The 27308-nt window shown below is 34.7% G+C and overlaps 1 protein-coding gene across 1 annotated transcript in view; it reads right to left on the reverse strand.

Annotated features, from left to right (window-relative positions):
• UBR3 (ubiquitin protein ligase E3 component n-recognin 3) overlaps positions 1–27308 on the reverse strand; it is a 182101-nt gene that overhangs the window by 102359 nt on the left and 52434 nt on the right. Inside the window, exons 6-13 of the mRNA XM_069494206.1 lie at positions 23880–23946; positions 19309–19439; positions 16597–16825; positions 10653–10832; positions 9969–10102; positions 8365–8451; positions 242–307; positions 59–148 (exon numbers count right to left, since the gene is read on the reverse strand). Of these exons, the coding sequence (XP_069350307.1) occupies positions 59–148; positions 242–307; positions 8365–8451; positions 9969–10102; positions 10653–10832; positions 16597–16825; positions 19309–19439; positions 23880–23946 (984 nt within the window). The remainder of the gene's footprint in view (positions 1–58; positions 149–241; positions 308–8364; positions 8452–9968; positions 10103–10652; positions 10833–16596; positions 16826–19308; positions 19440–23879; positions 23947–27308) is intronic.

The following is a 27308-nucleotide window of genomic DNA, read 5'->3' on the forward strand; positions in this document are numbered from 1 at the left end:
GGAAGAATCTTTAACCAAGGAATCCAATTCAAAACTTTTTAAAAGCCTGAATACATACTTGAATTTGGAGTGGGTGAATCATTAGTTTCATTAACATTTCCTGATCTGGTAAAACAGAATCCAAATCTAGTTCTTGACATTTCACAGCCTAAAAATTATGATAAAAAAGTTACTAATTCAATATTTATTTCCCAAAATTAAAAAAAAAACCCAGAACAGAATTATTTCATGACAGTCTCACCTTACTCAAAAACATAGCATAGTAACGATGTAGTGGCAGATGAAAAGTGACTTGGTTAGGTGCTGGCTGGAATAAACAAACAAAATACACAAGTCAAAGAATGTTTTACAGAAGTTCTAAGATGGTTTTAAAATGTTCAAACCATACTCTCACCTGGATTTTTTCCTATACTTTTTTATCAAAACTTAACATTTTAGAAGATATACCTTAAAAAAAACCACTATAGTTAAAATTATTCCATTTTAAACATCTAAGTACAAGTTCCTTGAGGCAATAATTGTATACTACTCATCTTTGAATCCTCTGAAGTACCTAGCACAGATTAATATTTCCTAAACTTAATTAAGCTAAAGCAAATAACCATTACAGAAACAAGGAATAAAATAAATTTCCCTCCACAGTAGACGATCTGGGACTTTTCAAACACATGTATATCAAACATGATAGCAACAAGAATAACAATCACACCTTACATTCACTGAGCACTTACTATGTGCCAGTGACCGTGCTAAACACTTTATTCGCATTACCTCATTTAATTCTCAGAAGAACACTATGGTATAGAACTATTAATATTTCCATTCTACAAATAGAGAAATTCAAGCTTAGAAAACTTAAGAAACTTTCTAAAGTTCCAAAGTTGTGAATGAGGAGCTAGTCCAGACTCCACCGTTATGTTCACAGTGGTAAGATGACTCTGACCACAGCCCTAAACAGAGATACAGATGTAGGGCATTCTTACACTCCTTCACCAGCTGGGTGAGATGCTTCCCATATCAGTGCCAATCACACTAGCCTCTATAACAAAACTTAGTACTATATGTCAATGACCTTAGGCATCCTTGTGAATATTATAAAAATTGTATTTTAAACCTGTGAGTCCCATGGATCATAGTATCACTATAGGACAAAAATATACCATAGTTGTCCCTTCTTAAACAAATAAGAAAAATCAGAAACCAAAAAGACATTATTTGTTTTTAATGCTTTTATAAGTTTTTAGTAAATATTCTGTTAAAAATTTTTATCCAGAACATTTAGATAATTATGCTAATGTGATATTATAGAGGGTATAAGGAGTCAAAATATGTCACCACCTATGATACAATTATTTTTTTTTTTCAAAATCCATATGAGAGGCCAGGCGCGGTGGCTCACGCCTGTAATCCTAGCACTCTGGGAGGCCGAGGCGGGTGGATTGCTCAAGGTCAGGAGTTCGAGACCAGCCTGAGCGAGACCCCGTCTCTACTAAAAATAGAAAGACATTATATGGACAACTAAAAAAATCTATATAGAAAAAATTAGCCGGGCATAGTGGCGCATGCCTGTAGTCCCAGCTACTCGGGAGGCTGAGGCAGTAGGATCGCTTAAGCCGAGGAGTCTGAGGTTGCTGTGAGCTAAGCTGACGCCACGGCACTCACTCTAGCCTGGGCAACAAAGTGAGACTCTGTCTCAACAAAAAAAAAAAAAAAAAAAAAAAAAATCCATATGAGAACAATATCCTTCTGAACATGTAAAGGCTATAAAAAAAGTTTTATAATAAATGTTTGCCAACCACAAAAAGGAAATTCTGACACACACGGCAATATGAACGGACCCTGAGGATATTATCCTAAGTGAAATAAGCCAGTCCTAAAAAGACAATTACTGTATGATTCACTTTTATGAGCTATCTAGAGCAGTCAAATTCAGAGAGACAGAAAGTAGAATGATGGTTGTCAGAAGCTGGGGGACAGGGAAATAGGGAATAGCTACTTAATGTGTACAGAGTTTCAGTTTTGCAAGATTGAAAAATTACGGAGATTTGCTGCACAACAACATGAATATACGTAACACTATTGAATTATACACTTAAAATGGTTAAGCTAGTAAATTTTACATTTTATATGTATTTTACCACAATTAAAAATACAATTTTAAAAAATTTGCCCTCTATTACCATAATCATTTTAGTAACATATTCTACCCTAACCAGCTAAGTCAGAATCTCCCTCAATCTCCTTTGAAAACATGAAGCACAGTGGTTAAGAACAGACATTTAAGAGCTAGACTGCATGAGTTCAAATTCTGGCTCTACCATCCTGTATCTGTAGAACCATGAGCAAGTTATTTAATCTCTCTAGGCCTAAGTTGTCTGACCTGTAAAGCACGGTTAATAAAACAGTAGGATGGCTATGAAGAATGAGTAAAATAACACAATACCCAATAGATATTACTATTAACTACTAAGCCATAGAACCTACCTTATCTTTCAGGTCTTTAGCATATCATGAACTCACATTCTTCTGTAATACTAAATTCCATACTCCCTCCTTGTCTAATGTCACAGATTGGCCACTTGAAAAACTCTTCTTCTTCCACTCCTTCTATATATACTAGTGGTCACTGGATTCCATTCTCTGCTCTCTATACTTTTTTCATTATAGGTGACTTTATCTAGATTCACATCTTCAACTGCTAACTCTACACAGTTAATTCCCAAATCTCAGTAGAAATCTCACTCCTACACTCCAAATCTTACATTCAAGTGTCTACTGAATTGAACCGCTGCCAGGATAGGAAAAAAAAAAAAATGTTTACTGAACAGCAACATTTAATATCCCATAGGGACCACAAATACAGTGTGTCCAAAGCAAACTCAGCATCTTTCCCTTAAAACTTAGTATTTCTCCTCCAGATACCCAGTAATTTAAATATGAAATGTAGGCTCCTTCCTTCTCACAAACCTCCTACATCTGATGAGGCCCCAAATTAAGTTTACTTAATTTTTTAAGCATCTCTTAAATCTTCTTTCTTCTCTCTTTCTATACTGCACCTAACTAACCTTAGCTCAGGCCCTCAACATTTAGTGCCTAGATTTTACCGCTAGCCCCTGCTTCTACTATCACCATCTGTAAGACAACTTTTGTGGTGTGTGCCTAGCTCACAACCCTCCCATCTTCTCAAAACATGTCCCCCTCTGCTCCTTGTCACACAGGGATTAAGGCCAGACAGTCAAGTTTATAGTAGCCAAATCTGACTGGAATCAGGGCAGGGGGCACCTAATCCAACCTAAGCAATGAGTTTCTCTCTCTCTTAAAAACCTGGATCTGGGCTTCAGAGACAGCCCCAGTCTTAGAGTATGCCTGAAATACTAAAACTGTAAGAAGATAATATTTCACCCTATGGGCAAAGAAGTACAGAAAGGGAAGGAAAAATGAGCAGATACACAGGGCAAAGCAAAGGCAAGAGACGGAAGTTTCTATTCAGCTTTCCAGTCCATTCCTGAGGTCCAGGTACCCTAAGATCCCTAAGACACCCCTATGTATTCATAATAAACTACCCCTCCTTTAACTTATGCTGCCTTAAATTATTTTCCCCTTTGTGTTCAAAAGAACCTTGACTAACATATCTTCTCTTTATTTAAACTTCATATGCTGCCAGAAGGTGGCATTACTAAAACATTAATTTAATCTTCAACTTCCTCCACTCAAAATCTTTTAATGACTTCCTATGGTTTTAGCCTCTTGACAACTTTACAACTCCTAAGAAGACAGGACTTACCTTTCCAGCCTCATCTCTTGTCACATAAATTCATCACCATAGGTCATGCCCCTAAACCACCAAGCCTCTGTGCCTATGCTATTTCTTCTGTTTCAAATGCTATCTATCCCTTCTCCCACTGGATTAATATATCTTTAAGACTTTGCTCAACTGACACTTCTACTAGGAGGCTTTTCCTGAGATCTTCAGGCTAAATCAGCTGTTCTCTTCTAGTCTCCCCCATGGCACCTGGTCACAACTTTACAGAAGCACTGGAATCAACCATTTACTTGTCTTCCACTTCCTTAAGTTGGGGCCCATTTCATCACTGTATCCACAGTGTTTACAACACAGTAAACATTCAATAAATATTTGCTGGATGAATGCATGTTCCACCTTGCTCTTATCAGAGGACCCTAGTTAAACCACGCTGCTACATATTCACAATCATTGCCCTACATGATATTTGTGTATTAAAGAATTCTTAAATGGCCTCTCTTACAAGAAAATTTATTCCATCTCCTGTTTCTGTATGATTGTTTGATTTGGCTTAATTCAGTTCAAAATATATTATTTGCTTAATTTATACTAGATTACCACAGTAACTTCTGATATCCACCCACAAGGATGGAAGAAGAACTAATATTTATCACACATATAATATGTGCCTCTTAGTCAATCCTCATTGGTTAATATTATCATCTTCTCTAGATGAGTAAACAGGCTCAGCAATGTTAAAAAATGAAAAATATATAAAAAATAAAATTTTTAAAAATCTGCCCAAGGTCACATAGCTAGTTGGATAATGGCAGAGCCCAATTTACACTCCAATCCACCTGGCTCTAAAGCTCTTTCCACTGCCAATAACCAGGATAGTTGAAACACTACCAGACAAAAAATTGAGAGATGTGGGCTCTGGACCCAGAACTACCAGTAATTTGCTACATAACTACAGGAAAATCATTTAGTATCTCTACATTTCCACTTCATAACTACAAAAGGGGGGCGGAATAATAAAAAAAAAAACTTTTAAACTCTATATAAAAACATAACATTGTTTCATTCCTTAAGTTCTATACTTATTTTCTTATGTTTTAAGAATCAATTTAAATTTTTTATCTATTCTGTAACATCTTTATATACATATATATACACGCACACATATATGTATATTCTATATCTTCCTAGAAATATTTCTGTGTGAAAAACATATATACAACTTCCTTGAGTTCAGGTATTCTGTATATCATACATGATTCTAACTCTACTTAACTCCACTCTTGATTATAACCATGCATTAATTTCATGTCATTTACAACATCATTCTCTGTGTACAATATAATTTTCTCCCACTTCAATCTTCTTGTCTTAGTGCTGCTACCATTTCAAAAATAATTCCCAAAGTTTCAAATACCAATTAGAATTGGGTTGAGAAAAGCTCCAGCTAAAGGACTAATCCTGGATGGGCGAAGGAGTAACACAGGTTGAAAATAGGACAGAGCTCTGTGGAGGCTGCAGAATATTTTCTCTGAAGATTGACTCATTGCCATTTATTTAAACAAAGTTTAAAGTTAAAGACCAGTAATTAGACAAGGGGAAGGCAGAATCAGAATCCAAATGAACAAAATCCAGGTTGAAGACTAAGAGCAGACATAAATGTTGGGGGAGGGGTAAAGACAAATTAATTTGGGGCAGGAAGGATTAAAGATAACAGAGGGCTCTACCCTTCCTGAATGATTCATTCCTAAAGCCAGTGGGAGGTTAAGAGAGGGGGCAGGGGAAAATAAGCATCTAAAGGGGAGGAATCTGAGAGGGTTGTCAGAGTCCACACTGAGCAGAGCACCTGTGCAGGGTGTGATGGGGTGGGGAGGAGGGTTGAGATGTCGGAGGTTGCTCCGGTGTGACTTAGAATAGGGAATGTGGCCCAGCATAGGCAGTCAGACATGAGCAGAGTCAAAAGGGCATCCGCATAGCAGGGCAGCCCAATGTAGTGTCAGAGCCAATCTGGATGAGGAAAGCCTCCACGTGGGGACTGACCTGCATGGGGAATCAGGGCCTGAATGAGCTAAAGAGGGCAATGATACAGGAGGCCACTCTGGAATGGAGAATCAAAATTCAAGCAGGGTGAGGGGGTTAACCACATGCGCAAAGGGACCAACATGAGGCATCAAAAGAGCCAAAGCAGAATGACATGAGCATCCAAAAAGAGAAAAAGTGTGGTGTGGGAGTTCAAAGCACAAATAAGATGATAAGGGCTTCCTTAGAGAAGAGCAGTTCAAGGTGGAGAGTCAGAGCTCCAGCTGGGTGAGGAGGGTCTACATACGAGAGAGGGGAAAACGGGATGAGAACTCAGAGTCAAAGCAGGGACAAGAGGGCATTCATGCACAGTAAAGAAGCAACAGAGATGACAGATTAGTTACACATAAATATATACAAATATAAACATGTAAATATAAAATATAAATTTTTTTGCTAAATAAGTAAATATATTAAGAATGATGAAAGTCACTTTTCTTACTGTTGAAGAAAACTAGGACAAGTCCTATGGTGTTATCCTGGAATTAAACATATCAGTTTGAACTTATAGCTTTCACTATTTGGAGACAGAAAAATAAATACAGCAATATGTTTATACACATACATACTCCGAACCTCTGTTCACTGTTAGGGCATGGGAGCAGTGACACCCCAACAGCAATGCACACCTAGTACCCAGATCTTTCTAAATACTGTTCTACAGTAAAAGTGACCCGGGAACCTTAAAGAAATGACTGATTCCAGGAATGGAACAGGGAAACTATAAGGTGAGCCTGAAACATCCTGTTGGGCCAGAAAGCATGGAAGTACTCACGGAATCGTGGGACAAGCAAAAGGACACAGAAACCAGCTTGAAAGGGCTTTCACTGGGCAAATCTGAAACAATTTGAGCATCAAATACTAACAGTAATGGCTTATTACCCATTCAACAAAATAGAAAGTATGAATCCCTACAGATAAAAATAAATGAATGCTGTAATCTCAGCACTTTGGGAGGCTGAGGTGGGAGGATCGCCTGAGGCCAAGAATTCAAGACCAGGCTGGTCAACATAGCAAGACCTTATCTCTACAAAAAAAAAAAAGAAAATTTAGCTGGGCATGGGAGGCTGAGACAGGAGGATTGCTTCAGCCCAGGAGCTATGATCACACCACTCCAGCCAGAGCGGCAGAACAAGACCCTGTCTCAAAAATTAAATGAATAGAATATTGAATGAGAAAACAGATAAATTTGCGTAACTTCAAAGTACATCCTCACAAAATACTTTATCAATTAGAATGAGAAAAAGGGTAACTTTATGGTGAAAAAGTCTAGCAAGCACCACCCTAATCAAGTGATCAAAAGGAACATCATTAATAATAAACACAAATCACAAACCACCAGATAGGCTGCAATGAAAAGACTACAACATCACTTCTGTAATATTCCTGAAAAAGATACATAATCTGAACCAAATCATGAGAAAAATCCAAATTGAGGGAAATTCTATAAAATAACTAATCTGTACTCTTCAAAATGTCCCTGTTCTAAATAGCAGAGTAAGACTGAGAAATTGTTCCAGAAGGAAACTAAAGACATGATAACAAAATGCAACATGTGGTTCTGAACCAGATCCTTTTTCTGTAAAGGATATGATTGGATGACTGGCAAAACATAAATGAGTTCTAAAGATTAGATGGTAATATTAATGATTTTTATAGTTATATTTAGAAGAGAATGTCCTCGTTTTTAGGAAATACACACTGAAGTATATGAGGGTAATGGAGCAACAACTTAATTCTCAAATCATTCAAGGAAAAGAAAGTTCTTTATACACTCAACTTTTCAATAAATTTGTGATTGTGACAAAATTTAAAAAAACAAGAGAAAAGGCAAGAGTTAAAATTTGCCTCCCCTACACACAGACACACACATAGAGTAAGAGTTCTATATGCTCAGGGTTCAGAAGATGAAGGGGTGGGGTCAAGTTGTTTAAATCATGGTCTTCCTTCTGCATATAGCGTACTCTGACCCTCCTTCATAAGAGGAATAGGAGGAGCTTCTGATGGTAAACTTGGCTGACTAATAAAAGCAACCACTTGTCCAATTCATACCTAGCAAGTCCTGTGCCAACTCTTAAGTCCATTATTAATAACAATCACCTTTGTTCAAGCCCATCTTTTCCTATATATTCTGAAAAAGAAAATAATGTCCAATTAACGAAGTTGTGATACCCTTTCCATTAATTGAGGGATTCCCCATCCTACTCACGTTTGCATTGTCACTTATACATATTCAACTGAAACTAATTTTCACTCCCGAGAAATAATGAGATGTACACAATAACAAAAAAAGAAATTATGCCACTCTTCTCTAGAAAATAGTAGACATATTTATGTACTCTAGAATCTCCTAAATGTCCAAAGAACAGGTCTCCCCTTTCCACTTTTCTTTTTTTAAAGCCTAATAATATTATGTTCATTCTGACATCTTTCTCTAGTCACAAAAAGACTTTCATTATTTTTAACATTAAATGGGATCTAAAACTTTTCTTAAATGTGTTTCCATATATCAAAAATATACATACCTCATCTACAAAGTTAATAGCATCAAACCAGTCTTGAAGTGCTTCAAGGCAATATCTAACAACATTTCGGGTATATTCTTGAGTTTCCTAAAATAATAAATTCTGTAAATTTTATAGTATATAAACATGCATATTTTCAACATCGAATTACTTATAATACATAATAATAATTAAATGTATTGTATATATAATGGTAAAATGATTTCAAGATAACCACTGTATTTACCATTTCAAAAAATCACTCGTTCATAAACAACCAGTTACAAATATGAAAATTAAAGAAGACAATAACACAACATACTTCCTTTTATATATTTCTAAAAACAAACGAAAGTTGAAATAGATTTTAAGTAGATTTAAATCAAGTTCCATTTCAAGAGACTCCCAAAATATTATAAATTCCCTAATATTATTGTTTAATGGGTACAGAGTTTCTTTGAGGCTGATAAAAAGGTACTGGAAAGGGATAGTAGAGATGGTTGTACAACATTGTGAATGTACTTAAGTCATTGCATTGTACACCTAAAAATTGTTAAAGTGGCAAATTTTACATTATGTATATTTTACACAGTAAAATAGGAGGGCAGAACACATGAGTACTCTAAGTAGCCTGTGAATATCTTGGCTTACAATAGCATTTAGAAGAAGAAAAAATTCATATACCAAAAAGAGATCTACATAAATAAACAGATCTGTTAGAAATTTGAACCTGTTAAGACTGTAACAAAGTTGTGAGTCATCTGCATTTAGAGAACAGCTGAACTCATGGGAGAAAATATAAATCTGCTTGCAGAAACATATACATTTAAAGGTAGGAGAAGACAGACCCATAATAACCTATGAGGAAGAGCAGGCTTTGCTGTCCCATTTCCCTTTTTTTTTTTTTTTTTTTTTAAGAATAAGAGACTAAGAAGTTCAAATAGTTTTAAGTGAGTTGACCAAGTCACACAAGTAGAAAGAGGCAAAGCCAACACTAGAACCCAGGGCTTCAAAATATTTCCATGATAAAATCTTGTTCCAGCATGCTTACTGCTACACACTAACAGGTTGGACTTCTTAGGGTTCATATATCAAAATCTTAGTCAAGTCCTTAGTTTAATATGGTCAGGGGATTCCATTTTTCTGGACTGTCCAACGTTTCTGGATACCCATCAAACCAATGTTTACATTATAATATCATATAATACATAACAACCAGAAGTTTTGTGAAATTTATACAGATTTTGTGCTTAGAATCTTAAATGTGTAAATTTTGCTGAGCACTATCCTACCCTTTGAAAGATAAGAAGCATTAAGCAACTGATAATGGATAAATTAAATAATTAAAGATGAATGTGGAGACTTATTAGTTTTTTGGAACTTATAATAGTTCCAAAGACTATTCACAATAGGGGCAGGTTGGGAAGATCTGCTAATATAAAGTAATTCCAATCTGCCTAAGAATAAAAATTACTGTCTCTGGTCAGTTTTCAGAAAGTTGAATTCAATTTGAAACAGAATTAAACACTGTATGTTATATACAAAATAATGTTTTCACAAATCTTTTTCTTAAATAATTATTTTAAAAGTAAATATAGAAATTAACAAAAATATTTCCAACATACCCTAACTTTACAATGTGATAAGAGCCCCCACATAGGCTGTGCACAGGCCTCAAGTTCAGCAGCAAAGGCAGCATAGTAAGTCTGAGACTCAAACTCCACATGTTCATTTAATTCTCGCTTATTTAAGTTCATACCTTGCAAAAATTAAAGCAGATATAAACCTTGTCAAATGGAAGCAAGCATTCAGATTAAAAATGAAGCAAAACATTTCCCAGTCTCAAACACTTTTTATGCACATAAATGGCATAAATGACTTAATATAGAAATAAGTAGTGACCGTTTAAAATTTTTTATAAACTAGAAACACTTTGTGCATTGTCTCGTACATAACAAATTGAATATCTTTAAATAAGAAAGCCAAAACAATTTTAATTGATGTTAGCTGAAATTTTTATAAAGTGTTATAAATCTTTCATGGAGAATACATTTCACATTTCTAGATTAATGGTTTAAAGTGATTAAAAAATTACACTCCTGTTTCCTTTTGAATAATTTGACATTTTTCCGAACTCTCCAATATTTTCATGAACAATTTATTAAAGTACTTACAAATAACAATTAATTAAAATAATGAGACATTTCATGTATAGCCTGAATGATGTGCTATTATATTTTAATTAGTATTTAATAGTTTAGGCATTTTTGTCAACAAAAAAAAATTATAAGAAAGGGTAAAATTCATACCTTGAAAGAAAGATACAAAGTTCATCCAGGTAACTAACAAACCATGATCCTCCAAAAATCTCTTAGCCACACTTTGATGAGAAAGAATATTAATAAAATCACTAACAAGAGGCCAGTAAGTGTTATTCTTCAGTAATGCTTCTCCACAGTTTACTACCACATGTAAACTATTTTCTTCATCTAAAAAAGACACACAAAGCCCAAAATTGAATAAATAAGTTTAAAAAAAAACTTAACCAATGACACAGAATATTGTACACTTTAGAATCAGGAGATACTTAAATTCAAACCCCAGCCTACCATTTAATATCCATAAGGCTTTAGGCATGTAATTTAGACTCTCTGAATCAATTTCTTCATCCATAAGATGGAAAATAAAAACATGTATCTTAAAGAAATTAAATGGGGCTTTAACAGGAAGCACTTAGCATATTAGCACATTATCATAGTAATTATTACAAGTCTAATATACTACATGATATTGAGCTAGCTATGTTTATAAAACCTTATTTTGATTCTAATAACATAATGCAATATTTTCAGTTCCAATCATCAAAACATTTTTATCCCTAGATTCATTCCATTTGATCAATCAAATCTGTACGATTTCCAGCAATATATGTTTGCTTTCTTCTATTCAAAGAATATGTAAATACAATTTTTAGCAAACACTATTTCAAAGAAAAAAGAAGAAAAAATACACATAAACTTCTTAAGCCTTAAAAAAAATCCTCAAAGCTTAAATACATTGCTGGGGAAAAAATTAGGCTTACACAAAATCTTTATCATCAAAAATTATTAGCATATGTGCATTAGCTATCTTAACCTATTCCAACTTAACTGATTCACTGCACTAAGAAGCCCTCCATTTCCACTGTAAAACATACTATTACCCATAACACATGGAATGTTCAAGACTAGTAGCCTATTGCCTAGCACACAAGCTGAGGTATATGGTTACTCAGAGTCAGTTTTTGTTTTTGCTCATGCTAATTGTTCTTTTTATCATAATTATAAAATTGAAATCAAAAGTACATGAACTAAGGAAATACGAATGCATAAAGAGACATATTACAGAAACTGGATCATATGCTTTTGAAAGACAGTAAAAATAAGTGCCAGGAGGATGGCTTAAGCCCAGGAATTCAAGGCTGCAGTGAGCTATGATTGTACTACTGCACTCCAGCCTGGGGAACAGAGCAAGAACTCATCTATTAAAAAAAAAAAAAAAAGTGGCAAGGCAATCAGTTAAAAAACTTGCGGGCAGAAAAATCACAAAAGCCTAGAAGTATTTTACACTCAGATTGCTTCACAAAGATCTTTATAATCTATCTCTACTTTAAAGAGACTAAAATTAGAATTCACAGATGTTTTATAGATATAGTATATATAAGAAGGATAAAAGAAAACTCCAAAGAAACCATATCCTGAAAGTGCTTTACCCAAAATTAAAAGATTGGAGAATGAACACACAATGTTTAGAACACAATGTTTAAGGTATATACGTATCATTTTTTAATAATTCCTCACTTTAACCAACTTGTTCAATTAACTGCCTACCTGTCAAACTCATCAGTGAGGAGGGCCTCCACTTAATTTCCACACATCAAACTTAGGTTGCAGTCCACTGAATTATTTTACACAACTCTTAAGTTTAACAAGTATCTCAATGGATGAGAGAGGGCATAACTCAATGAGGGAGTAAGGGTGAGGGGACCTTTTACACATTACCCACATCTGAGATTCTGAAAAGTACCCCATGACTGACAACTACTGCCACTGTGAGCTAGTAAGTCATTGATATTGATGGGACAGTGCTGAGGGATGTTCGGATTCTTTTTTTATTAAAAATTGAGAGTCATTGTTCTATTTTATTGAAACCAGAGGATGAACAAGCAGAATATAATTATTCAAAATCACTATTTTCCTGACACTGCTTTAAATACTACTGTTCTTGTGAAAAATGCCTTGGAATCTTTAATGAAATAAAATGATTAGAACTTTTATTTTTACCCAAACTGGTACTTTCCTACTACAGATATAAAGAGCAATGATTCAGTGTTAAATGGAATTCATTCAACCAATATTTATTGAGCACCTACTGAGGGTCAGATATTCAACTAATCTCTGAGAATAAAGTAGCAAATAAATCAAGATTTACATGGTCTCTCTCTACTGAGATTAATATATAAGATAGAGTGTGATAAGGGCTGCGATACGAAAAGTACAGGGAGTCATAAGAACAAATAAAGCTAGCCTACAATTCAAGAAAAGATTCTCCTGAGGAAGTGATGTTTAAAGTAAAACCTGTAAAATAAAGTAGGAATTAGGATTAGCCAGATAAACTAGGGATGGGGAGCAAATGGTATTCTAGGTAACAGGAAGCAGTAAGAAAAAGTTGAATCACTTAGACAAAAAATGAAGGGGATCAGTGGTACAAACGAAGCTAGAGGACCTTATAAAACAACTTCAGGAGTTTAGGGTTCCCATGAAGAGAATGGAAGCCACTGGGGAGGTTTTGAGAGAAGGAACATGATCAGATGTGTAGTGTGAAGAGTGACTGAAGGAGGGTGGTGATAAGTAGAGATACAGCTTGGCTAAACTATGAAGATGGCATGAAGATGTAGACATGAAGAGAAGTGGCTATGTAAAGATATTTAGGTTTAAATGACAGAGTGGTGATGTTTGCTATATCTTCAAGGAATAAAAAAAAGTCAAAGATGACTCCCAGGTTTTTAGGTTGGGCAACAGTTGGTTAGACAGTGGTATCAAAACACACGCTTAAGTGCTCATACACACGCACACACACACACACACACACAGGATAATGGAAAAGAAGCCAGCTTGACAGATAATGAGTTTTTGCTGTGGACATTGTGTGTTTGAAGTGCTAACAGATATCCAAAGAATAGAGCTCAAGAAGTAGTTTGATAAACACGGCGAAAGAGCAATCTGGGATTATTAGCATCTACAGACATTCCTATGGTTATGCAACACATGGTTTTAAATTCCATTTTACACAGACTGTTTCCTAAGACAAATTCTAAAATTTCAAGGGCATGTAAAATTATGAGATGTTTGGAAACACAAAGCAATATGGTGTAGAAATGAACATAACAAAGTAAAAGGTAGGGACCATGTATGTGGAAGCTTTTTCCTTTTATTCTTTAGCTATTGTTGTAGCCATGTGAATTCTCATTGTATTAGCTCCTGTATTTACTAACAGTATAGATAAAAGTTTAAAATATTATCTAATGACAATTTAAACCAAGGCTAGAAAAAGGCTATTAAAAAAATAAAAAGAAAGTTGTAATATTTGTGGCTAGGTACAGGTAGTTCAATATATTTAAAGCTTGTTTTAATGTCTTAATGTAAAAACATTGAAAACGTTGGGATACTTTTAGAAAAACAGTAAATATATATCATGAAATATTGTGCTACTATTAAAAAAGGAAAGAAAAAGCTATGGCAAAGTTTGAAGGCTGCTAAAGATAGTTTTAGACATTGGCTGTAGATAATGTAATTTACTGCCAGAAAAAAATACATTTATAATGCTATCTATAGATATTCAGCTTCTAGAAAATTCAATTTATGTAAAAATGTCTAGAACTGACTAACTGCATAACGGAAGTATATGTAAAAAGCAACTGAGACCATGTAATATGTTTTTAGGAAAAGTAGGAAAAGCAGAGACACCAAGACTCTAAGAAACACCAACGCTGATAGAACAAGTAGAGAAGAGTATTGGGCCACAGAAAGAGCAGAGAATCAACAGTGTGAAATGCTACTAAAAATCAAGAAAGATAAAGTCTAAAATGTGACCACTGGTCCTTATCATGTAGTTTACGAAGGTGGGACCATATAATTTATCATATAAACTGGGATGTTTTTGAGACTAAAAGGGACTGTATTAACAACTATGTCAGAACAACAGCATAACTTATGACCGTTCTGGGAGAAGTAGGACATGCCACTTGAATCATGGACAATTTTGTAAAGAGCAATTTCAATAGAATGAAGGAGAGGACACTGGATTGAAGTAGGCTCATGAGTGACTGGAAGGTAGGGAAATAAATATAAAAACTCTCTCAGGAAAGCTGGCTATAAAAAAATAAATGAAAGGCAGACTTACATGCATCTATTCCCCAAAATTCTTCCTTAAAGACCAAATGCAAACCATATATAATAAATAAGCCCAGCTAAATCACTTAGTCAAGAAAATAGACTAGATTCTTTTCAAAAGAATAGATACATCTAAATTTTAGGTTTTCTAGTTTATAGATAAAAACACTTATTTTTGTGAAAAGCCTTTCTTAATATAATTCTATATAAGAATATCATTGACACAGCTGAATGACAATAGATACTATTTCAAAGAGGAAAAAAGGAAAAGCAATATAAGTAGCTAAACCTCTAAGAAAAAAAGGTCATGTTACATGAAGTTAGAAAAACTGTAACACAAAGCAACTTTTAAATTTTCCTGTAAAAAGGTAAAGAGGTATATTGCTTAATGTAAATAATGTCTTATGCTCCCCCTATTCCTACAATGGGAAGGCAGAGTCACATAATGGGTAAGAAAGGGTATATATAGGCTTTTAGGTTAGATGCCCAGCATCATTACTTAGGGCGTAATATCACAGATCATTGACTTCGACTCCCGAAGCCACAGTTGCTTCATCTATAAAATGGAGACAACAATATCTACTTCAAATAATTATTGATGGCTAAATGCAATATAAAGTGCTGAGAAAAGAGCCTGGTGTATAGTGAGTGCTCAAAAGACGGTAGCTATCATAATTGGCTAGCTATTATTATATATAAGGAATTACGCCCTGCACTGACCATGTATCAATTTTTGAGATATAGTGTCACATACAAGAACAAACTATCAGTGTAATGAGAAAATAGGAACTGATATGCACAAGGGGGGAACAGTAGAACAAGGCAAGGCTCAACTACAAGATCTCTCCTCCTCAGAGAATGGAAAGATTCTAAAATCTAATTTGAGGCATTTTTTTTATTTTTGAAGTTTAGCTCCAGGTGCCAACAAGTGAAGACACAGTCCTATCAATGTGGGCCTGGCTGTATAATGGTTAAGAACAAGGGTTCTGACATCAGGAGACATGAGATCCTCCTTCGGTCTGTCATTTACTAGCAGTATAATTAACAGCAAATGACTTAACTTTCTTAAGCCTCAACATCCTATCTTTAAAGCCAGGATGATAATAATGCCAATCTCAGAAGAGTTGTTCAGAAGCTTAATTGAGACAACATACAAACAGTATTTAACAAGTGCCTGGTACACAGCAAATATTCAAATAATATAAATTATTTAAGTGAGGTAAAGTTAAGATGAAAAACCACAGAGAAAACGAAAATAGGAACAGGCATAGAAATATTGTCAGGTTGAGTAGTATCAACCATATAGTGGGCACAAAAGAAAAAAATTAAAGTTGTCACTAAGGGAACATAGAAAAGGCAAGATTTATTCCAATTTTTAAATTATAAAAGTATATGCACATAAAAATTTCTAAGGCTGATGGCAACAAATTTATGGTAAGAAAATAAGAACATGTCCAATAAGGAAATGGCTAAATTGTGGTACAGTCATATAATAATACCTGCAATTATTAAAATATATGTTTTTGACATATATAGTATGGTAACATTTTTTTAAAGTATGTATTTATATCTATAAATATAGTCATATCACACAAAAAGATGGCAAATATAGCAAATTATTAAGAGTTATTTCTGAATGACGAAACTATAAGTGGTTTTAACTTTTACTCTAAACTTTACTGGACATTTTCAAAGATTTGTTTAACAAATATATATTATTTTATAGTTTTTCAAAGTGTTTTTAAGCATACAGTGTTTTTAAGGCTTGTTATATATAAAAAGTATACTAATAGTAGAACTAGTGAATATAATTCTGAGTTACCTTGTAGCTCACTTTTAATAAGGCAACTTTCCATCATGTATAATAGCACAGTGACCATAATATCCAGCAGCTGACATTCTTCGGTTACCTGTCTGGCTAGCTCCTCATTGCTGAACAACTGAACGCTAATATGTACAATTCTGTTAGACATTGTATCTGATTCATGACTTTTCTTCAGTGTTTTCATAATGAAAGCATAATGCTGAACAAAAGTTTTTGTAAAAGCAACCTGTAGAAATTTTTAAATAGAAGGAAAAGCACACATTAGTTTAACTTTGAATTTAAGACATTTTTCAATATATTAACATTTTAAAGCTATTTCTAGTTGTGATAACATCCAAAGTAACTGAAAAATTCTCAATGATGAGGGTAGTCTTTCCCTTTTTGGAACATTAGCAAAATATTATACTTTGACAGTTAAAAAATTTTAATAGGCATTTTAAATTATTAAAGATTTAAAGCAATTACAATTACTGTGGTTTAAGAATACACAATTACACTTGGCTCACAAATGTATCAATTTACTAAGATCAAAGTTCTATACCACCTACTTTAACAATAAAATCTAAAGTCTCAGCTACAAACCATCACAGAGAATTTAACATAACTAAACAAGTGAGTTAATGTGATTACTTCAAAACAAATACCTTCCTTCTCCTATTTGATCTGAACGCTGACCACTAATCTGACTAAATGCTTTGCAGTATTACTCACATTTACTCCTATTTCCTTTCCATGTAACATGTACACTTCCTCTGTTGCTTTTTTAGCAGGTATAAAGACACACTAAACAATGGCACTATTAAAGTGCCATCCCTAACCTACACCATAAGAATTACAGCATGGTTTATTTTCTTTTCATACACAGCTGTGTCACTTTACCATAACTATATGATTATGGTAGCAGATGGATTCAGATCCTCTGGGACTAGAAACCTCACCTACCTACATTTGTACATGAGTTAATAACTGTTCTTTAACCATTATGGCCAGCAATTACCCCATGTTTTTCACATGCCTAACCCCATAATCTAAATTCAGTTGCTATCTTTTGAACCTATACTCATATTGGTTTTCAATATATTTTAAGTTATATATTTCTCTCTTTTTTTTTTTTCAGAACTACTTATTTTGGGGATATTCTTTTTTTATTGGGGTGTAACTCACAATATTACAACTCACAAAATACAACTCACTGTATTTCTTTTGATAAGGCTTCTTATAACTATGGCTGGATGTTTTGCTCTCATCTTCCAAGAAGAGCCATCTTATTTTTAACAGTCACTTCTAAAGGATGTGGTCATTAACTTGAGACTATTTTGCGTATGAGTGGGGATACAAATTAAAACTTCACTGCATGTCACCCCACGAATGTTGATAATGGATTAAGGAATACCTTGCCTGTAGTATACTGTCACTTCTAGACTGAAAAACTGAAGAAAATCTTCTTTCATGCTTAAATCAGAAAAACTTACAGCTAGTGTGCTGTTTCCTTGTTGATATCAGCAGAGGAAGGGAGCTAATAGTGTCAATTCAGATTGAAGAAATTATCTGAATCTTGCTTTATGTAGATTTACAATCTACATGCAATATCAACTAAATCAGATAGCTTTTACAGTTCAACACATATACATAGGCTCCCTCCCACCCCCTTCCACATCCATTAGTTACTGTACTTTGTAAACTGGCATTGAAACATTACAATGTTTTGTTGGACCAATTTTATAAACTTATACAGTACAATACCTGTTATTTTTCTGAGGCAAACCAAAGGTAAATTTCTCAAGGTTCTTGCTGCCTTCTTTAGCAGCATTTGATAGAGGATCTTTTATACATTTGTAGACAAAAATAAACCAGACCAGGCAAAGTGGCTCATGCTCCCAGTACTTTGGGAGGCCAAGGCATGAGGATCGCTTGAGGCCAGGAGTTGAAGACCAGCCTGGGCAACACAGAAAGACCCTGTCTCTACAAAAAATTAAGAAATAAGCCAGGTATGGTGCTGTGCACCTATAATCCCAGCTACTCGAGAGGCTGAGGCAGGAAGATCACTTGAGCTCAGGAGTTTGAGGCTGCAGTAAGCTACAATTGTGCCACCGTACTCCAATCTGGATAACAGAATGAGACTCAGTCTCTAAAAAAATAAATACACCAGATTGTAAATTCTGTTTTTTAATTTTAAACCACATACCAAGTTTTTGGTCCTAATTGTGTAGGCTAAGTTAAACTTATATTGCATTCTATTAACCAATATAAGTGTATTTCTATAAGCATAGTTATGTTCAAATGAAGTTTTAAAAAGCAAATAAATAAATTCAGTTGCCCCCATTAAACATTCTCATAGCACCTTCTTCACCTTCAGAGGACTTAGAACGATTTGTAACTACATTATTGATGTCTGCAATTGTGGCTTGTTTTTCCCTACCCCGCCCCCAGCAATTGTGTTTTTAATGTTTGCCCCTAGCGTTCCTTCAGACCAAGTTCCATGTAGAATTTCCTTGGGTATTCTGCTGAGTAATGCTGCTTTGCCACACCGTTAATACACTGTGCTTTTTATGCAGACTCTATTAGCAAGACAAGCAGCACATGCTTATTCATCATGTTACATCAATGTTCAGCTGAGAAATATATCAAAAAAAATTTAGTAATGAAGAGGCAAAGAAAAGAAAGCAAAGTTCAGAAAGCAAGGAAAAAACATAGGAAAAATATAGACACCTTATATTCTTGATCTGGAAGCATGTTGAGTAAGAAAGTTACCATCTTCTGGGGGAATTCATACTTTATAGTCCAAAACAATAGTTCTTCTAGGAAGCTTTTATGCTTTAAAACATCCATTATGGACTGATCTGCATAAGAAAATGAAAATTTATCACCTAATGATTTAAGTTGCTCAGCTCATTTAAACTTATTATACTTAATAGCCCATCAACCACAAAAACCAGAATGTATCTAAAAATTAAGGATATTCTTTCAATAAGACAATAATACTGACAACAACAAGAAGCTAAGTTTCTATAATTTCCACAGTATATAAGTAACAAAACATTGAATCCTTATACTTTAATATAAAGACGTTACTAAAAAAATAAATAATTATATGTCCATAAACATAAGCCATTTATCTAAAATATCTACTAAGATTCAAAAAAATTATCTCATAAGAGAAATGTTTATGGTACTTAATTTAACAGTAATAATAATTTTAAGCTAAAAATAAATACTCAAGGACAGAATAAAGTCTAAAATTATCTAAATTTTTAATTTATGGGGAAAAAAGGACAGAAATCTTTATAGGATTCAATAATTTATCCATTTCTTTAAAATTAGCCTTCATAAATGAGATATTAACCTCACTACAGAAAATTACTAATACATTGTTTACTCTAATATATAGAAGTTACCTACTTTTTTCTGGTAAGAATACACCAGAAAAAGTATAGAGTGTTTTAATCTGCTTACTTTTGCTGGGTTCAAGATGCCCTCTCCATGCACAGAGGAAAGGGGAAATGGATGTCCCTTTTGGATAAAGGTATTCCAAGGAGAACAGCATTATCTACCAAGAAAGCCTATTTCTAAGGACAAGTGCCACTCCTTGATGGCTAGTCTTTCTCTTGCAAAGCTCTGCATCCTTGCCACACTTAGTCAACAGAAGGTCTCAACAGGTATATGATAAACTAGATATTTTGAATATTTTAGCTCTGTCTCTCACTTTCTCTAATTGTTTTTCCTGCAAATTAACTAGAAAATTCAATTAATCTTTGTCAGAGGAAATGATCTTGAGCTATTGCTCTGAATCATCAGCTCTGTACAAGGACATCAAGAGGATATAGCAAGTGTCAACTATGAATGGACTGGCTCAGCAACACTGATTTAGATGAGAGACTTGAAAAAACACTATTACACAAGTCAAAATACTCAGGTACAGCCCTAACTACATCACAGTTCAAGGTGTCTTGCAGTAACCTTGTAGAGTTTTTTCAATTAACTCTACCCCAGTTTCACAGTTGTTCTATTACTAGATAGTATGTTCCTACCGTATCTCCTCAGGTAATGGGTATAAAACAGTTAAGCTCAATATGTCATCATTCGCTTGATTTTTTATAAAACATACTGAGTTTACTAAGGCTTGAATCAATTCTTATTAGATATAACTTTAACCCAGTTATTTCATTAATAATTAACGGAAAAAATGGCACCAAAAAATCCCATATATTCTGGAGATATTATGACTTTAACTACAGAAAGACAAAAGTATCTCCCAACTCCCTAACTCCACTTCAGTGGTATAGTATAAGCAACATATAATAGGGGTTAACATCTAAATACAATTACACTATATATATCTTTATTAGAAATTAAGTAATTATTTTTCATGTCTCAGAATTTTTTACTTGTAAAACAGAAATCTCTTCCTCCTGAAATAGATCATTCCCAAGGCATGACAATAAAAACAGAAATAAGCAAAGCTTGCAAGAAATCAGGTAAAATATATTAAAAGGGACTCACTGACAGATTCAAGGCCAAAAAGTAGTAAGAATAGGGCCTAAAGACTTAGGTAGTAGAAATATAAAAATTACAATTAAACATTAGAATACAATCCACAGCACATTGCTGTACTTAATTTAATTCTCACAATTCACTTAACACAACATGACTGAAAATTTCAGACTACCAAAATAAAAACCTCACAGGTAAGTGCTGAACGTATTTACAAAGCTGAACAAAACTAATACCATTAATTTTAGAATTCATAGTTATGACTTTGGAAGCTTACATTAGCCAAATGAAAAGCCTGAGGCCACCATAATTATTATTAATTGTCAAGCATTTAAAAGACATATTAACTATGTTTTAAATCAATAAAGCAATCTGAATACCCCAGAAAAACTGTGGCTTCAGCTAAAATGAGAATGGCTGCAGTTATGTAGAATTCAGTTTTTCTATGTTCAGACAAAAAAAAAAACTAGCAATGTCTTTTTATTTTTAAAATAGGTGATATCAGTCTCCTAAGAGTTCAAAACACGAGTCATATGCTTTATGTGTAACATTAGGGAAATATGGTTAGGAATGTTTCTATTAGTTAAGTTTAACTATTTACCTTTAAATCTGGTCATGAGTTTTAACAATGTCTAAATTACCTTAAGTCAAATTGTAAAAAGAGATTTTGGAGAAGAATCACTATGCAGCATAAATGCATGTCTAAGGCAAAGATTTGAATTAGACAATAGAGTTCAAGCTTCCCCACTCACTATCTCAATAATCTTGGTCATACAGTTAAAACTCTCTTAGTCTCAGTTGCTTCATCCTTAAAATTTAGGTTTTGAGAATAAGCAGTGATGAGTTTAGCATAGTGCCTGGCTCCTTGCCTATCATTACATATGTTATTTTCAGCGCACTTTCCAACTGTTGAACCAAATTCTTACAAAAGCTAAACCACTCCCTGAACTTCAGATATCTTCAAAAGCAAGTCACTTTTAGGTAGGGTGTGGTGGCTCATGCTTGCAAACCTAGCACTCTGGGAGGCTGAGGCGAGTAAATGGCTTGAGCTCAGGAGTTCGAGACCAACCTGAGCAAGAGTGAGACCCTATCTTTACTAAAAATAGAAAAAATTATCCAGGCATGGTGGCTCAAGCCTGTAGTGCCAAGCTACTTGGGAGGTTGAAGCAAGAGGATCACCTGAGCCCAGGAGTCTGAGGTTGCTGTGAGCTAGGCTAACGCCACTGCACTCTAGCCTGGGCAACAGAGAAAGACTGCCTCAAAACAAAACAAAAACAAAACAAAAAAAAAAAAAAAGAGGTCACTTTTGAAAACACCTGAAGTTCTAATTCAAAAAGCTGTTTCTACCATGTATAAACTTAAACCAAAAATGATAACTGATCAAGTCTTAAATTTCTGTACTACTTCTTACCACTAGAGGAAGGAAGAATAATCCAAATCCACATGGGAAAAAAATTTAGGTATAAAACTTAAGTCTGCATAAAAAGCATCTTCAGTCAGTGTATGACCAGGCTGAAGGAAAACAATGGCCTCTTACACCATAGCAGATATTTTCTAGGCATCTCTAAAGCTTAAACACAAGTATGTGCCTAACAAACTGTTCCAACTCAGATGTGTCACAAGGACTCAGGTAAATAAATACACAGACAACTCTGAAAGTTAAAGAGCCAGCTAGTCATGTGTGTTTCTAATTTCCTTCAAGCATCATAGGTTCTTTGCTGAGCCAGGAAGAAGGAGAACTTGTGTGCATGTATGCAGCCTGGAATGCAGATAAAATTTCATAACCTTTGCTAGCAGCCCATGAGTTAAATGCAGCAGCATAAGTAACTAAGAACAGACGTAGAAAATGAGGCTTCATGTTCAACCTTTCCAGGCAGTCTTAGATATTCCACAATATACACTAAATCAACAGAAGTAAGAATTTTCTTTTCATCAAAATGATATTTTAACCTCTGGAGACTCTCTAACACACTACACTAACCCAGAAAACAGACCATGTTAAGATTTGGAAATCCACGACAAAAATCCAAAGCACACGCTGCCCACTAATCACAAGAACTCTAAAAAAGCTTTTAGTGAGGGTCAAGAAAACAGTGGTTAAAAGCTTAGGCTTTGGGATTTGAATTAAAGATCTACCCCTCCTTAGCTACGGTCTCTAATATGCTCGGTTTCTCTATTCATAAAATGGTAAAAAGATAAAATCTGCTTCATATAGTTACTTTGAGAATTGAATGAATGCATGTGAAGTGTTAAACACATACAGAAGGTTCGATAAATATTAATCATTATTATTAGTAATCTATTCCCTCACCATAGGCATACCTACTTCCTCCTCTAAGTAAGCATGTATGAGTCCTTACTGAGCCCTTACTATGTGTTAAGTGCTATTAGTTCATTCCTTTCTGTGTCTCTCCCTTGCTTTTCCTTTTTCACTCTTGAAATTGCATGACTCAGATTATAAAAGGATATAAACCAAATTAAAACTTCACACCAAAAATACTGGATCCAAATCAAATAATCGGTGAAAAGACCTCCTTTTGGGGGGACTCAAATATGATAAAGGACATTTTATGATGAAAACAATGAACAAAATCCCAATAGTAAGGATCTTATTTATTTTGGAAGTCCCCACAACCAACCCTTAACAACACTCTTCTATCATTAGATAAATTTAATAACATAACTCTCCATTCAAACAGTTGTGATGTCAATGTGGGTAGCCCATCAAGTATTATTAATTGAACCTTTTTAGAAGTATTTTATTCAAGGAAAGAAAACAATATAAATACCTTTGGTGCCACTACTTAGTTTTACTCTCTTTCTCTTGCCCAGACCTTGACTTCCATCCTGATCATCCTGCAGGAAATCAAAATTAGCATTATATATAGTCATATTCATAAATGTGTACATTTTATATAAATATAAATGTGCCTATAAATTATGTTAACATATAATATATGCATGCTTACATACTATTAATCAATGTATTTTACTTTGTATTTGTATGTATTTGCTATAATAAAATATCTTTTTAATACTGCTAATTTTGATTTTAAAATGCAGTGAAATATCCCTAGTATATTAAAATACAAGAACTCTTAAACTTAATCTTTGCTTCTGATGGAAGACCCTTAAACAGCCCAAAATGCCAAATAAAAGTTTTCCTAACCTTGTAAACACAACATCAAGTGCACAAAAACACTAACGTGGGGAGTGGGAGAGATTATCATAGGAAGGCAGGAGAGAAGGGGAGAGGACTAAAAGAGGAAAGGCTTTGAAGTGTCTAAGACAAAATGAGTTCAAGAAATCAAATTCTGAAAAATAAGCATAACACATTAGAAGCTAGAGTTGAGAGTTAAAAAATAATAACAAATTAAAATATGCACAGGAAAAAAATCCAAGAAGGAAATACAAGCATTTCTGCTCACATGTGAATATGCATTCCTGAAAAACCTCACATTAAAGTAACAAGGCTTACAAGGAAAAAAGGGTAAGGGGCAGACCACACAGAATCTATTCAAGTTTGTAACCAGAAAAGTAACAAAAGCAGTAATTGGTACCTGGAGAGATAATTTGCATGCCCAGGCAAACATCTTGAGTAGTTTAAAGCTGTCTCAGAGGATGTCAACACTGCACAACAACAGTGAGAAAGCTAGCTGGCTGAGATAATGCAGAGGTAAGAGGAGCAAAAAAAGGAGGCTGCCACTTGTGAAACTGAGAAAGCTAGGGGTGCACCTCTTGGGGAGGAAGCCCTAGATGCAGATGCTCATTTCTAATTTTCTTAAAATACCACTAAAAGGCTCCTGCTGCCTTCACGGCAGAGTTCAGGGTTTTTTCATCTTCGGCTAAAGGTTATTAACTCTACTCCACTATCCCAGCTCTCCTAAACCAGGAAATACTGCATATGAATCAACAACTGCCATGTTATACTGACATCTTTTCCCTATTTTTCAAACACATATGAGCCAACCAGTATTACAAAGACATGTACAGCAGTATTTTGGTATATAATCGGTTGTGCTAACAATGGTGTTGGTGGCAGGTTAGAACTGTAGTATAAATTCCCAGATACTTTCTCAATTAAAGACCATCAAATCTCCAAAGTAGAAAAGTAGCCTTAGCTTCATGCTGCACCCCTATTACTGGTGCAGCTTTCTTGGCGCAAACATAGCAGCCTTTACTTCAGGAGTCTATCAAGTTCAGCATCAGTCCTCAGGGGCCATTCTCTGAGGTTTTCCAGAGCTACCACTTAGCTCATTCAGCATTTACTGAGCACTTCAATATGCTCTCCCTGTTAACCTTCACCTTTGCTAGGCCTCTAAGGCTATCTACCTGGCAGTAGGACTTAACAGTCAAACTACGGTCTCCCCCTCCTCTGCCACTCTCACTTTGCCCCTGGAAAAATTCACCAGAAGGAACTTTGAAGCTTTAAAAGACAGAAAACAGACACAAAAATGTTAAATGACATGACAGGGCCCAGAGTGTTTAGAAGTGTGAGATTTTAGCTAAAGGCCACTTAAGAACCGTTCTCCCAGATCTGAAAGAAAAGACAAATGGGAAAACAAGACATGTCCCAGGTTATGATTACTAGGATAATTTCAAACATAAACTTCCGATGAAAAGACTATCCTTGATCAAGTGATGGTCATAGCAATATGAAGTTCTACAATTTTCCCGGCCTTACAGTCCTAAAGGAAAAGTAGACTTACTGAAGTAAAGGAGGGGAAAGTCATTCCAAGAAGAAAAGACAGCATGAGCAAAGGCACAAAGATAAAAGTCTGGAAACATGGATCACTGAGTTGGGCCTAACATGGGTTTTAAATACAGAGAGGAAGGGAAATTATCTCCACATAAACTGGTGGGAAAATGGGTACTTCTGTACATTTATGGTGAGAATATATACCAGAATAATTTTCCTAAATGCTAATTTCCCAATGTGCATGTCAATAAAGTCTTTAAGGTATATTTATTTTTGGAAGAGAAATTCTAGTTCTAAGAATTTATCCTAAAGAAATAATTAGACAAGTGAACAGGAACTATGTGTATACCTATTTATCACAATGTTATTTATTTATTTATTTAGAGACAGAGTCTCACTCTGTTGCCTAGGCTAGAGTGCCATGGCATGAGCCTAGCTCACAGCAACCTCAAACTCCTGGGCTTAAGCAATCCTTCTGCCTCAGCCTCCTGAGTAGCTGGGACTACAGGCATGCGCCACCATGCCCGGCTAATTTTTCTACATACATTTTTAGCTGTCCATATAATTTCTTTCTATTTTTAGTAGAGACGGGGTCTCGCTCTTGCTCAGGCTGGTCTCAAACTCCTGAGCTCAAATGATCCACCCGCCTCGGCCTCCCAGAGTGCTAGGATTACAGGCGTGAGCCACCGCACCCCGCCAGCAATGTTATTTATAATAACAAAAACAAAATGTTTCTGGCTTCCCACAGAAGAGGATTAGGTAAATAAATTATATTAGGTTATTAAGTACAAAATATCCAATTTTCTTAAGTGCTAAATTTGACAGATGAGATCTCTGACATTTCACTTTAACACTTCTTGTTTTATTTTTATTGTGAAGGTACATCCTCTGTCTTTCAAATGCATACTTTGGCTTGTGATTATTTTTCGAATTTTTTTAAAAGCAATTTTTGTGAAACCATGGATAAATCAAAAATTTGTGTTATTTTTGAATATGAGCTCCATTGTAGAACCAATGCTGGGCAGACAGCTCAAAATATCAACAAAGTATTTGGGAAGGATGTGGATAATGAACACGCAGTAAGTCGAAAGTTTGAGAAGTTCCATTCTGGTGATTTTAATCTTGAAAATGAGCCACGTGGGTGACCTGAGACCAAGATGGATAATGATGAGCTGAAAGCTGTAGTGGAAGCAAATTCATCTCAACCTACCAGTGAATTAGCAGTAAGGTTTGACGTTACTGTTCCAACAATACTGGACCATTTGAAACAAATCGGCAAGGTAAAGAAGCTGGATAGATGGGTTCCTCATAAATTAAACAAGCATCAGAGAAGAAATTGTCTCGAAACTTGCCTTTCTTTGCTGTCACGACATAAACGCAAACCATTTCTATATCGTATTGTTCCGTGTGATGAAAAATGGATTCTTTTTGACAATCGAGAGCATTTGGCACAATGGCTGGATAAAGATGAAGTGCCAAAACACAGTCAAAAACTGAATATTCATCAAAAAAAGCTAAT

The sequence above is a fragment of the Eulemur rufifrons genome, chromosome 1, assembly GCF_041146395.1.
Source record: "Eulemur rufifrons isolate Redbay chromosome 1, OSU_ERuf_1, whole genome shotgun sequence".
Classification (NCBI taxonomy): Eukaryota; Metazoa; Chordata; class Mammalia; order Primates; family Lemuridae; genus Eulemur; species Eulemur rufifrons.